Here is a 13,810-nt window from a genome sequence, read left to right as displayed (position 1 = left end):
GTTTAAGTGAGCATTTTGGCCCAGAAGTATAATAATTGAGGTGGCAAAATTTGCAGATAATACAAAACTACTCAAGATAGTTAAGTCCCAGGCAGACTGTGCAGAGCTACAAAAGGACCTCTCAATACTGAGTGAATAGGCAATAAAATGGCAGATGAAATTCAGTGTTGATAAATGCAAAGTAATGCACATTGGAAAACATAATCCCAACAATACATATAAAATGATGGGGTCTAAATTAGCTGATACCACTCAAGAAAGAGATCTTGGAGTCATGGCGGATAGTTCTCTGAAAACATCCACTCAGTGTGCAGCGGCAGTCAAAAAAGGAAACAGAAGGTTGGGCATCATTAAGAAAGGGATAGATAATAAGACAGAAAATATCATATTGCCTCTATATAAATCCATGGTATGCCCACATCTTGAATACTGCGTGCCGATATGGTTACCACATCTCAAAAAAGATATATTGGTATTGGAAAAGGTTCAGAAAAGGGCAACAAAAATGATTGAGGTCATGGAACGGCTGCCATATGAGGAGAGAATAATTAGACTGGGACTTTTAGCTTGGAAAAAAGACGACTAAGTGGGGATATGATAGAGGTCTATAAAATCATGACTGGTGTGAAGAAAGTAAATAAGGAAGTGTTATTTACTCCTTCTCATAACATAAGACCTAGGGCTCACAAAAAAAAATATTAATCGGCAGCAGGTTAAAGACAAACAAAAGGAAGTATTTTTTCCACACAATGCACAGTCAACCTGTGGAACTCCTTGCTAGAGGATGTTGCGAAGGCTAAGACTATAACAGGGTTCAAAAAAGAAGTAGATAAATTCATGGAGGACAGGTCCATCAATGGCTATTAGCCAGGATGGGCAGGAATGGTGTCCCTAGCCTCTGTTTGCCAGAAGCTGGGAATGGGCGACAAGGAATGGATCACTTTATGATCACCTGTTCTGTTCATTCCCTCCGGGGCACCTGGCATTGGCCACTGTTGGAAGACAGGATACTGGGCTAAATGGACCTTTGGTCTGACCCAGTATGTCCAGTCTCATGTTCTTAATAATTACCTATAAACCAGACCTATACCAAGCAATTTATGACCATTTGACAGTGAATTTTATGTCTGACAACATAACTAGCTTTCAGGTTATTTGCTTCCATGTTCCACTGGATTATATGTCGGAAAATAGCATGATGACAGAATAATATCAAGTCATTTATTTATTTATTTATTAAAATGCACCACTGAGTTAATCGTGTGTGTGTTTCTCTAGGTAGAAAAATAAACAAGACTTTCTGAACAGATCCATTCAATATAAAGCTTCATTATTGTTTTAATGCTTACCAGGTACTCAAAGACGAGAGTCAAAGATTTGTCTGTGTGAACAATATCATGTAAAGTAACAATATTTGCATGCTTTAGGTCTTTTAATAATGACACTGCAAAAGAGAAAAAAATAAAATTAAAGCTTAAGGATAGGACTTGAGGGGAAAACTAAGGAGAAAATGAATTACTAATTAATCCAAATTTATGAGTTATTTGTTTAATTTCTATGGTAATTTAAATAACTTAGTTTTCAAAATTTAATATTTCATAAAACATTAAGTTAACCCACACATTCACTTAGGAAAATTTCTGAAAACAACACAAGTTTGTCCAGGGCACACTGTGAAGAAGACAAGACCACGTACTACTGAACTGCAGAGTTATAATTAATTCATATACAATATGGACAGATAGTATTCCATGCACAAGTTAGTCATGTCATGCTATGTACTCTAAACTCCAGAAAGTTGTTTGCTTCTATTGTAATTAACAGTCAATTATAAAAGCCTCAATAATTTCTAACACTTAGAAAGCTCCATTTATTTGAGAACACAATTACAGTCCATGAAATAAATGCATTTGAAATTTGAGTCTCAAAATTGCAACTCAATTAATTTAACTTGATTGCAGTTCCCCATATCATAAATAGTGTTAGTTATTGTAATATCCAGTTTACTTGAGAATAGCATCAATTCTTTGGCCTAACTGTATAATTTCAGTTAACAATATATTTTAAATAAAGAGAAACAACATTTTCCTCACCCTCTCTTATGGCTGTGCATGGTGCCCCCTCTTCATGTTCCAGTCGGATTTCTTTTAGAGCTACCAGGTTCTCTGTCAATTTACTTCTTCCTTTATATACTGTTGCATAAGTACCCTGTGTGGTAAGGGGAAAGGAACACATTTAAAACTTTTCTTTTCTAGAAAGTGCAACACACACACACACAAATAAGATTCATGACAGGTCCTACAAGTTGTTTCATTTTGGTGGCAGCAGCTTCTGGAAATGACCCAACAATTTATTTTTTCCTCTTTTTTTTGACATGAGCATAATTCATCACTGAGTTTCAGACACAGGCCCTGATTTTCAGAGGGTCTGAGCACTCTCAACCCTAGATGAAGTCAATGGGAGCTTCAAGTTTAGAACCTTCTGAAAGTCAGGCCCAAAGTTTTTAAGACTACGCCAAGGAAACACAAAAGAAGCTATCAAAAAGAATAAAAATATGCTCACTATACATTTAATTTCACAGGAGAATAGGAATGGGACAGGTAAAACAAACGCAATTTTTCATTTTTGCTGACATAATGGACAGTGAATTATTAATCTTTGGTATTTGCTTCATTAGTCCAATACAAGCTTCAAAACACTCCCAGTAAATGTATGTTACATAATTATATGGGGTACTGGAGAAGATATTCCTTTTCAGCAGATTGCTACAATCAGTTTATATTAAATATCAAAAATAAGGGACAGTATCATCTCAGGTAAAGTTACATATCCTGTATTGTTCATTATACTATAGAGTAATTAAAGTGAAATACAGTACATCTATATCTATGCAGATGATCACCCTATATATTTATTAACATTTTCACAAAGATATGGAACATTACATCAGGTTATAGAGCCATCCAATATAAAAAGGAGCTGAATTAAATGATAGGCATTTGGAGAGGGCTGAAACATTGCATCTCAAAAACAGAAGATTCATAACTGCAAAGTCGAGTAACATAGTATACAACATGTGTGTGCTTTTGCATGTGTGTTTGTATAGCAGTCATGAGACTCTAACTGCTAAACAGGTAACACAGGCCTTCACAGCAACTGTTCATACAGGATTTCCTAATGGAGTTTTGCTTTTCCCAAGCTCTATGAAGCCCTGTTTGGCTTGGTGGTGGTGTTTTGTTGTTGTTTCATTTTGGTAACAGTATGCATATATACATATGTATATTGACAAGCTGAGTGACAGTGACATTGCTTTGTGTATTAACATATATGTTTAGTTTGCTGAAAAAGCTCTATCAAATATGTAGATACAACATAGTTCAACTTTAACACCAACGGCAACGTATAATTAAGTTCCAAGTAAAGAAAGCATATATTATTGTCAAAATTATCATCACTACTGAAGAAAATTATACAAACCTCTCCAAGCTTTTCCAATTTGATGTAAGTTTCCATTTTCCCAAATCCAATTTCTGACTGTAATGCAAGCAAAAAGATGGTACATTTAGTATAAACATAAAAATTAATCAGGGGCAGTATTTCACTGTATATATCACTTATTCAACAAACTAAAAACATTTCATAAAATATCCTAAAGTGGTGAAGCAATCTTTATAAAATTGTTAGATTTTAAGAATTATTTTAGCACATCATATTACAAGGACTTGTCTCCAAAGAACCAATCCTGAAGTTCAGCCTGCCTTCCTAGCATCACCTCTAATCAGCTAGCAACTTAAATTTAAGAAGGTACAAACTGAACACCCTACCTTCCCTCCCAAACTCTCTTTGCTCTCCCCATTTTGTCACTGCTGACAGCATCAGTGGGGCCTGTAACATGGGGGTCATCTTAGACTGCTCTACCACCTCCCTTGCTCAGCACATCCAAATCCTCGTGCTTCTCCCTCAAAAATATTTTTAAGATCAAGTCTTTTCCTGCTATCCCTATAGCTAAAACACTTGTTCAGGCCCCCATCACTTGGCTTGCTTACTGCCATCGTGTCCTCTCTGACCCCTACCTTGTCCCCCTTCAGTCTGTACAAAACACTTCCAGTAAGATCCTCACATTTCATTCTGGCTGTGTTACCCCATATCTTTGAATCCCCCCATGTCTAATTCCCACTTTTTGTCTTTGCCTTCTAGGACCTGCATAATTCTACCTGGCCCTACTTATCGGCATTTGTCTCTTTGCATGTTGGCAGCCCTGACCCTTCCTTTTTGCCAATGATGCTAGTCTTGACGCATTTCCAACAAATGCCCCCCCATGAGTTGGACTGAAAGCCCACTAACTTCTCCTCTTTCAAATCCTTTCTCTACTCATCTACTTGATGCCTACAAGTAACTACAATGAAGTCACTGTAGGGTAATTCCTATTTACAATAAAACCACTTTACACTGCTCTGGCCCGAAAGGGCCAGAATGCAGACATTTAAAATGGGCCCATAGCCTGTGCAGTGTCAAAACTCAGCTCTTCCTGGGGTTTGACTTCATTCATAAACTAATGATCAATAGGGTAGTGTGGTGGGGCAGTGCCCCGCCCCCTGAGAAAAAGGGCTGAATCAGGCCTGAGAAGTGGTGCAGACCAGCAGCCAATCAGAGAAGGCCTGGGGAGAGCCAATCAGAGCAGGGAAAGAGGCAGCCAAACAGGGCTGGGCTAGGTCCTATATAAAGGCTGTCTAGCAGAGGAGAAGGTAGTCACTCCCTGTCTAGCAAGGTAGAAGGACTGGCTCCTGAGCTAAGGAGCAGCACCTTGGACAGAGCAGTGCTGGGCAGGCTTGGGGAAGCAGAGCAGGACTCTGGCCCAGATACCTGCCAGGCTGCGGCCCTTGCTAAGACGGGTCGAGAAGGTGCATAGGGTCAAAGGGGAAGTGGCCCAGGGAAATTGGCAGGCAAGAGGGGAGAGGAAGGAGGGCAGAAGGAGGCTGCCGTTAGAGGGTCCCTGAGTTGGGACCCAGAGTAGCGGGTGGGCCTGGGTCCTCCCCTTCCCCTCTTGCACTGTCCCTGGCCATTGAGGAGACAGGCCGAGACAGACTGTGACCTGCCCCTGAGACAAGGGGCTAGACTCTAGGGTTGTGGTTGGCCACTAAGGCAGGAATAAATGGAAGAACTGCAGTTAACAAAACCCCCCGGAAGGGGGTGAGACCAGAGTGGTGGGCAGTGTCCTGAAGTGGATGCAGAGTGTCCTGCAGAGGACAATGCCGAGCAGGGAGCAACACGGGTCCCAGGACAGCGGAGCGGAAACAACAGGCGAGCTACCATGTGTCAAGGACGCCCCGCAGCAAGCAAGAGCTAATTCCCGGAGCGACCAGTGGGAGGCGTCAGCGGTGGTGAATCTTGATCCCGCCACAGGTAGTAAAGTCCGATCCAAGCCTACTTCCTAGGTTTGGCTGCTTCTTCACTTTCTAATTCAGGGCAGCTCTATGTCTCAGACTCAAGATTCCTCTAACAGGGAAGTGCTGCTCTGAAGTCTCCTTTTTCATTGAGGGACTTTCCCCACAGTTTTGGTATTTGTAGCAGGTGCTGTGAGGTGGAGCTAGCTTCATCCCCTATTTCCCAAACAGACCAGCATGTGCTTTTTGTCCACTTCATCACAAGGCTTCCAGGCTTCCATTATAAACCTTATGTTCATTCCTCTCATAACTCTGTACAAGAAATATAGTTTTCCAGGAAATAAAAAGGAGGAGTAACTTCAGATCACCACTTTCTGTATTGCAGAACAAATGAAGCCCAGTTGCTGGTGTTACAGTCCATGGACAGTTTCTAGCATTTAAAAACACTTTCAAGGGATAATTCACGAAATAATCTGAGTGTTTGGAGGCTACAAGACTAATTCACATAAGGAGTTTGGGTACATTTTGGCAGATTTTAGTTTATCTTTTTCTCCAATTATTTAATTAAGAATAGAATCTAGAGCAGCCAACAATATAATACAATACAAGTGTATTAATCAGAGGCAGGGATACCTAATCTGCCTCCTTCTCATTTGTATTACAATATTCATGATGCTACAATGCAGATCAGTGTAAGCAGTTTCAGGGATCATGGAATGGTATTTACCTTGTCCTATTATTACATTCCCTATAAAGCATATATGAACTAGTACTCTAACTAGATAGTGTGGATGTTCTAACAGTTGTGGAAACATGTTAACGTAATGTCATTACTTACCCAATTTAATGTATGTTGCATTAAACTCTTTTTTGAAAGTTGTTTTACTTTAGGCTACTGTGTATAAAGATCAAATGCTATACAGCATTCTATCAGAGTAAGACAAATGTTCTCTAGCATTAATTAAAATCTACCACTTGGCTAGAGGAGAGGGTGGGTAATGGAGATATGTCAAGACAGATATTCAACAATGCTTGCCTAGATCGTTTGGCACCAGTTGTGGTATATGTTAGCGGAACAACACTAAAGGAAAAAAACTACAGTGAAAAAGTATTTAAACATAGTAAGTTTCCATTTTTCCTTCAGAGGGTGCCTAGGCTATTTACTAATTGTAAATTAGTTTTGCTGTAATACAAGTCTACAAATCAGGACTTATATATGCAGGTTTCAAAATTCTATTTATAACCTCTTATTTTAATAGAAGATGCACTGAAGGTATCAGGACATTATATTATTGCATTCACAGTACTGTATTTGTCAATACACATTAGTATAGTAAATGAACTATTACACAACTATTTTGCAATGATGTCAGTGTTACAATTTGAAAGAGGCACAGTCAGTTCCAAAATTCAACCAATCATATATTTTTTAAAATTTCTACTAATCCTTGAACATATATGGGCTTTCAAAACAAAGGATGCAACACATGTAAACTGTAATTACTACTCTGCAGGCAACCTTTCACTCACAAGTCCAGAGAATTGGGTTTCGTTTCATTTCAAGAGAGCAGTGCAGACTGACGGAGAGGAAGGACAAAGCAGCTCGTGCATGCCCACAAACCAAAATGCAGATGGCAGGTTTCATTTTAGACTTAGAAGCCCTGACAATATCTTCAAAATACAGAAAAAGAAAACCTCAACTAAAAAAAAAAATCTTTGACAAAAAACCCTCCACAATCCACCCCCACAACAACTTGTGACAGATGTACCATCTCAAATGCACATTATATTCATTAGAGGGCACTGTTTTTCTTTCTTTCACTCTAGAATGCAGAGAGCATTCTAGACCAGACTGCTTTAGAGCTAATATATAGTAAGTATGAATTTTAGATGCAGAGAAAAAAATAACACTAAATATTATAATCCAGGCCTCCAAAGTTTACTGCAGTACACTGTTACCTCAGAAAAGAGAAAGTTACCAGGGGACGGTATTGTTCACAGATGTAATAACAGTAACTCCAAAATACTTAAATAGTTAATGATCTACAAAGTATTGAAACAATTATTTATTTAAACTTAGTGCATTATCAGAGCTTTCAATATTTATCAACACTTAGACTCATTTATTCTTTTTGTTTTAATATTGTTGATGTATATAATGTACCACAACAGAGTTTTAGTCCACATATTGAATTTTACTTTTCTTGGAAAAATAGATCACAAAACACTCATGGCTTTGTAATATATATTATTAATTTGGAAAGACTGTGTTAAAAGCTAAAACAAAGGTATTACATAGCTAATTGAATCAACTCAGCAGAGACATTTAGATATTTTCACATCTACATATTTTATACTTTAATAAAGAAGATATTCTTGCAAGCAAATTAATAAAATCAGCAAATAGAATTTATAAAGCTGTTCAATTTCTTTATTTTTTATGCTTAAAAATGCTCCTGATAATGGCCTGGTTTGCAATGGGATAGAAATTCTTTCATATCTGGGTCAACAGTCAGAATCCAACTTACATCAGTAATGACTGAAAAGTTATTTCTTTTCAGATGGCTACTTGATGGCCTATGTTAAATTAAGTAATAGTCCATTTCCTAGGAGACAGAACTATAACTCTTAAGTCCAATTCAAATGATAAGACCTATAATAATTATACCACAATTATAAACACATAGCTCTCCCCCCCAAAAAGAACATATTTATTTTAAAAAGCAGTTACCTAAATATAATCTTGCATGATTTGAATTGATTTGTTAACTAAACTTGAATCTATTTTTTTAAATAAAACAAAAACCTAGAACACCATGTCAACATAACAGTGGGAAAAGAAGAACATTTGTTATCATATTTACCGAACTCCAAAAGAACGTATGTGTGTGTGTGTGCGTGTATTTGTATAGCAGTCATTAGTATCTAATTATTGAACAGGTAACACAGATCTTCATAGCATCTGTTCATAGAGGACTTCCTAGTGGAGTTTTGCTCTTCCCAAACTATGATTAAAAAATGTGAGTATGTTCTCTCCTTAGGCTGTGCTAACTTAGGGCATGGCTACACTTGCAGATGTAGAGCCCTGTGAGTTAAACCAGCCCTCAGAGAGCGCAGTAGGGAAAGCGCTGCAGTGTGTTAACACTGTCAGCTAGAAGCGCACTGGCGTGGCCATATTTGTGGCACTTGCAGTGGCATTGGGAACGGAGCATTATGGGCAGCTATCCCACAGAACACCTCTTCCCTTTCTGGCACTATGGCTTGTGGGAAGCGGGCGGGGGGGCGGGGCATTCTGGGTCCTGTCCTAACACCCCGTGATGCATCACTTCGCAACCCAGCAATCCCTGTGCTTCTGATTTGGTGCCATCTTTCTACGTACTGCACGCTCCATTCTTTCGGTCTGCGGGAATGGAGCCCAGAGTGCTAAGGAATATGCTGATGGGTCTCGCCAGCACGTCACGAATGGCAGTCGAGTTACACCTTAAGCTACAAACTGACAGTGAGGAGTCAGACTATGATGTTGACTCGCATAATGCATATGACATGAGATTGCTTGTGGCATTCACGGACATACTCACCACAGTGGAACGCCGCTTTTGGGCTTGGGAAACAAGCACTGAGTGGTGGGATCACACAGTCATGCAAATCTGGGATGACGAAGAGTGGCTGCAGAACTTTCAGATGAGAAAAGCCACTTTCATGGGACTGTGTCATGAGCTCACCCCCACCCTTTGGCAAAAGGACATGAGATTGAGAGCTGCCCAGCTGGTGGAGAAGTGGGTGGCTATTGCCATCTGGAAGCTGGCAACTCCAGACAGCTACTGATCGGTCACTAACCAGTTTGGAATGGGAAAATCGACCGTTGGAATCATATTGATGGAAGTTTGCAGGGCCATTAATCTCATCTTGCTCAGAAGAACCATGACTCTGGGCAATGTGCGTGACATTGTGGCTGGGTTTGCACAAATGGGTTTCCCTAACTGCGGAGGGGCGATAGATGGGATACATACTCCAATTCTGGTAGCAGCCCACCTAGCCTCTGAGTACGTTCATTGGAAGGGGTATTTCTCTATGGTTCTCCAGGTGCTTCTGGATCACCGTCGGTGTTTCATTGACATTAATGCAAACTGGTCTGGAAAGGTGCATGACGCACACATCTTTCAGAATACTGGCCTGTTCAGGAAGCTGCAAGCTGGGACTTTCTTCCCAGACCAGAAGATCACTGTATGGGAAGTTGAAATGCCCATTGTGATCCTTGGAGACCACGCTTACCCTTTAATGCCATGGCTCATGAAACCCTACACAGGGAGCCTTGACAGCAGCAAGGAGCAGTTCAACAATAGGCTGAGGGTTGGTGCAGAATGACTGTGGAGTGTGCTTTTGGCCGTTTAAAGGGCTGCTGGTGCTGTCTGGATGGGAAGCTGGACCTGGTCAATGACAACATCCCCACGGTTATATCCATGTGCTGTACCCGCCATAACATTTGTGAAGAGAAGGGTGAAAGATTCACTCAGGCATGGACCTCGGAGGTTCAACACCTGGAGGCTGAATCTGAACAGCCAGAGAGCCGGACTATTAGAGGGGCCCAGTGCAGGGCTGAAAGGATTAGGGGTGCCTTGAGGAAGCAATTTGAGGCTGAAAGCCACCAGTAATGTTTGGTGCCCTGCACGGGAGTGAAGTGCAGTGGTTCCAATGTTAGTAGGAATCGGTTTGCACTATACTGACTTGCAGTGCCTGTTGCTTTCCTAGGTTAAGGTATCTTTTACTTAATGCAATAACAAAGAATGTTTTCAAAGCCAAAAAATCCATTTATTGAAAAGAAACACAACTGCTTGGGAAACAAAGGGCAACAGGGTGGGCTGGGGAACAGTACAATCACAGATTTGTGTATGTCCTGTTATCATACTCAGCCTTCCTGTGTGGAGTGCTGTACAATGAGTGCTGCACTTTTGGCTGGCTAAAATGCATGGTGATGGGGGTTGAGTGCAGTGGGTAAGGGTCGTAGTTTGCAGGGCTGGGTGGTGAATCTACAGGTGCTGGAGGCAGCTGGTGGTGATAAGAACCTGGATGCTGGGGAAAGTGGGTTGGAGGTGACAGGGGGGCACAAGGGAAAGTTTTCAGACAAGGGCTGCAGGGGGGACTAGTGGGGGGAGGAAGTGCTCTGCCTGCATTGCTACAAGCGTCTCTATCGAGTTCACTTGGCGCTCCGTAACGCTTAGCAGCCACTCCATGCTTTGGTGCCGGCAAGCCGCGTTCTGCTGGTAGACCCTCCTTTCGCTCTCCTGCCACTCATGCGCTTTTTGATTTTCATTAAGGGACTGCTACTTTACTTCGTGCAGCATGTCCTCTTTGCTTCTACATGGCCGCTTCGTAATTCTTTGGAGTCTTTTAGATGTTGATAACAAGGATGGGTGAGACCTCAAGGTTGCATCTGTAAAGCCAAAATGCAACACTTAACAGAGGCAGCATTGTTCACACCAGACACAGCAATGATTCGGCCGTACTTAAAAGTAGAGAAGCACAGTCTACACAATAGCAGAAACTGCCCATCCCAAAAGCGAGCGCACATAACCGACAGGAGCCCCAAAATGGTGATTAAGCATAGGGGTAAGGGGGACTGATTGTTTCACGGCCGTACTGTTCTCTGGGGTTCTATGCCTTGGGGAGAGCCAACACCTGCAGGGGGCCCCTATACTGAACACTGTCCCCACATTTTCCACAGGAGTTTGCTGTTGAGGGTGACCTGGGAAGCAAGGGAGGGTCTTCTATTACAATGTGGCTTCTGCCCTGGCCCATATGCAGCTTGCCTGTGTGCAGCAATGGTCTCCCCACCCCCCAAGGCACAGTGGCGCGCGGACACGGTAGCCTTACTGGGAAAAGGAGCACAGTAGCTCTGCTAAGGAACCTGCGCAAGCAGATTGCCCAGCTTCTGCATGAGACCTTTGAAGAGATCACTGAGGCTGAATACTGCGATGTGAAAGCACACATCAACACCCTATTCCACATCTAGGCATGCATGCAACCCTAACCCTCCTCGCCCGAAGTTCCTGAACCAAGCAACTTCCTTCCCAAAATAAAAGCCGCTTACCGGGCACCTCCTCTGGTGTTTGTTCTTTCCCAAGCACTGGCCGCTGCGACTGGCTACCTTCCTCCTGGCTTGAGAACAGCTCCTGGCTCCATGCATCTAGGGATGCCGGGCTGTCCCCCTCCTCCTCAGCACCCTCGCTCCCGCTCTCCTCCTCCTCCCTGCCTTGTTGAACTGGGCTCTGAAGTGTCCATGGTGGTCTTCGGAGTGGAGGCAGGGTCGCCCCCAAGTATTGCATCCAGATCTTTGTAGAAATGGTAGGTCACGGGGGCAGCACCTGAGCGGCGGTTTGCCTCGCGGGCTTTGTGGTAGGCATTCCGCAGCTCCTTCACTTTGACCCTGCACTGCAGTGCGCTCCGGTCATGGCCCCTTTCCATCATGTCCCTTGATATCTGTCCAAAGATATTGTAATTCCTACAGTTGGAGCGCAGCTGGGACTGGACAGCTTCCTCCCCGCAAACACTGATGCGGTCCAGCACCTTGCCATTGCTCCATACTGGGGATTGCCTGGCACGTGGAGGCATTCACCTGGAAAGATTGGCTGAGAGCACTCCAGGCCTTGCTGACCAAACAGGAAGGAGATTTTCAAAATTCCCAGAGACTATAAAGGGCGGGTCTGACGATTGGTCACGTGAGGGCAGGGCAGTAGAGCTCGAAGTGATGACCAGAGTGGCTAGAACAGGCATTCTGGAGGCCGCTCAGAGCGCATTAATAGACCAGGGCGTCCACGCCGGCGCCACGGCGCTCCAGCCTGGGGGGCACATCAAGCGTTATGCTTCTTGTCAAGGTGGATTACCAGAAGCGCTCCAGCCGTGGAGTCCGGGCGCTCTATGTGCCTTGCCAGTGTGGATGTGTCATGAATTAGGGCGCCCAGGGCTGCTTTAATGCGCACTAACTTGCAAATGTAGCCATGCCCTAAGTGGTAAAATATGCACCACTGAAGTCAGTGGGAATTTTACCACTGACTTCAATGAATGCTGGCTCTGGCCCTTAGTGAGGAATGATGGTGAGAAAAGTCTGCAAAACGGAAATAAAGAAAACTGGAAGAGAAAAAATTAGAGTTTCATCCTGTAAGTTACTGAGCTTTCCCATGAATTTTAATATGGAGTAAAGGGTGGTCGGCATCTCTTGGCTGCACTCAGCACCTTGTAGTCTCAAATAGAGTTAAACAATATATAACATGAAAATACGTGAAAAAATAGAGATATGAATGGAACTGACAATTTTCAAATAGAACAGGTTTGTTTGGGAAGCAGAGATAACAGAAACTTACTAGTGATGCTCTACGAGAACGTCGACTCATCGGTTGATCAAATGGTGGACTGTTTATCTGCAGCTTTTCTAGATATCCATCAGGTATCCTGATGTCTGCAGGCAGTGACAAGCGCTTGTTCAGATCCTGAAGAAATAAGTAAATATTGTCAAAAGGACACAGGTCAATTCAGGGCTCAAAATTAGGTTTTGTTAAAACAAGTCTTTACAAAGATTATCAATTGAAGTATTTCTACAATTAAAAAAAGAATCAAGGGAAACAGTTTACTAATTTAAAGAAATTACATTCTCCCATCATATTTATAACCCAAACACTTCAGCAAGTGGCTGAGAAAGGAGATCCAGAAAATTCAGAAACTGATCCAGAAACTGACTAATTTACTGTCATAGAAAAAGCTGAATGAAATGTAAGTAATAAACAAATACAAATGGTTAGAAGTAATTTAGATTTTTAAAAAATTTTCAGTTTCAATAATTTATGATGTAGAAAATAGGTAGACCCAAAACTAGTAAGGAAATCTCTTTTCATAAAAACAATGAAACCAAAAGTGTCCCTTATATAGACTGAAGAGAACTCATACTTCAGAGCTTGCTCTTCTGTTTTTATTCTGTTAAATATTAAAGTAACTTAGAAATTGGTTTTCAATCTCATCTGTTCCACTTCTACCTTGCCAGTGTGGCAAACAGAACCACTTCAGCAAAATGGCCACCTCCCTCATTTGAATCATGTGACAATTACAATTTAAAGCGTCAAAAATATATTTACCAGTTTACTGTTAAGCGCTCCTTACTTTGTGAACTTTTAGAAAGCTGAACTGAATAAAATGGGTTTTCCTTTTAATCATATTTTTTATGAAATTTTGCTCAATAGATCTTAAAATATCTATTACCAGCCAATGCTAGTATGGGTAAAAACTCTTTTATATCGAGCAAAATTTGAAACAGAAATTCATGATATTTCTGAGATATAGATTTTCACAGGTGTTTTCAGTTTGGTTTTGATCTTAAATATATCAGAAAATGAGACATCAAATATTCTTTTTAGGTGCTCAATTGCCAGGACAGAGAT

General features: G+C 41.6%; 1 protein-coding gene across 3 annotated transcripts in view; it reads right to left on the bottom strand.

Moving 5' to 3' along the window:
• The window catches only part of CDK17 (cyclin dependent kinase 17), a 190,012-nt gene that overhangs the window by 24,455 nt on the left and 151,747 nt on the right, over window positions 1–13,810 (bottom strand). For all 3 annotated transcript variants that reach the window (XM_073327478.1, XM_073327480.1, XM_073327479.1), the window contains exons 5-8: window positions 12,743–12,868; window positions 3,478–3,534; window positions 2,094–2,208; window positions 1,350–1,444 (exon numbers count right to left, since the gene is read on the bottom strand). In XM_073327478.1, coding sequence (XP_073183579.1) covers window positions 1,350–1,444; window positions 2,094–2,208; window positions 3,478–3,534; window positions 12,743–12,868 — 393 coding nt within the window. The remainder of the gene's footprint in view (window positions 1–1,349; window positions 1,445–2,093; window positions 2,209–3,477; window positions 3,535–12,742; window positions 12,869–13,810) is intronic.

This window comes from Lepidochelys kempii, chromosome 1 (genome assembly GCF_965140265.1).
Source record: "Lepidochelys kempii isolate rLepKem1 chromosome 1, rLepKem1.hap2, whole genome shotgun sequence".
Classification (NCBI taxonomy): Eukaryota; Metazoa; Chordata; order Testudines; family Cheloniidae; genus Lepidochelys; species Lepidochelys kempii.
This window is presented reverse-complemented; position numbering and strand designations above follow the sequence as displayed.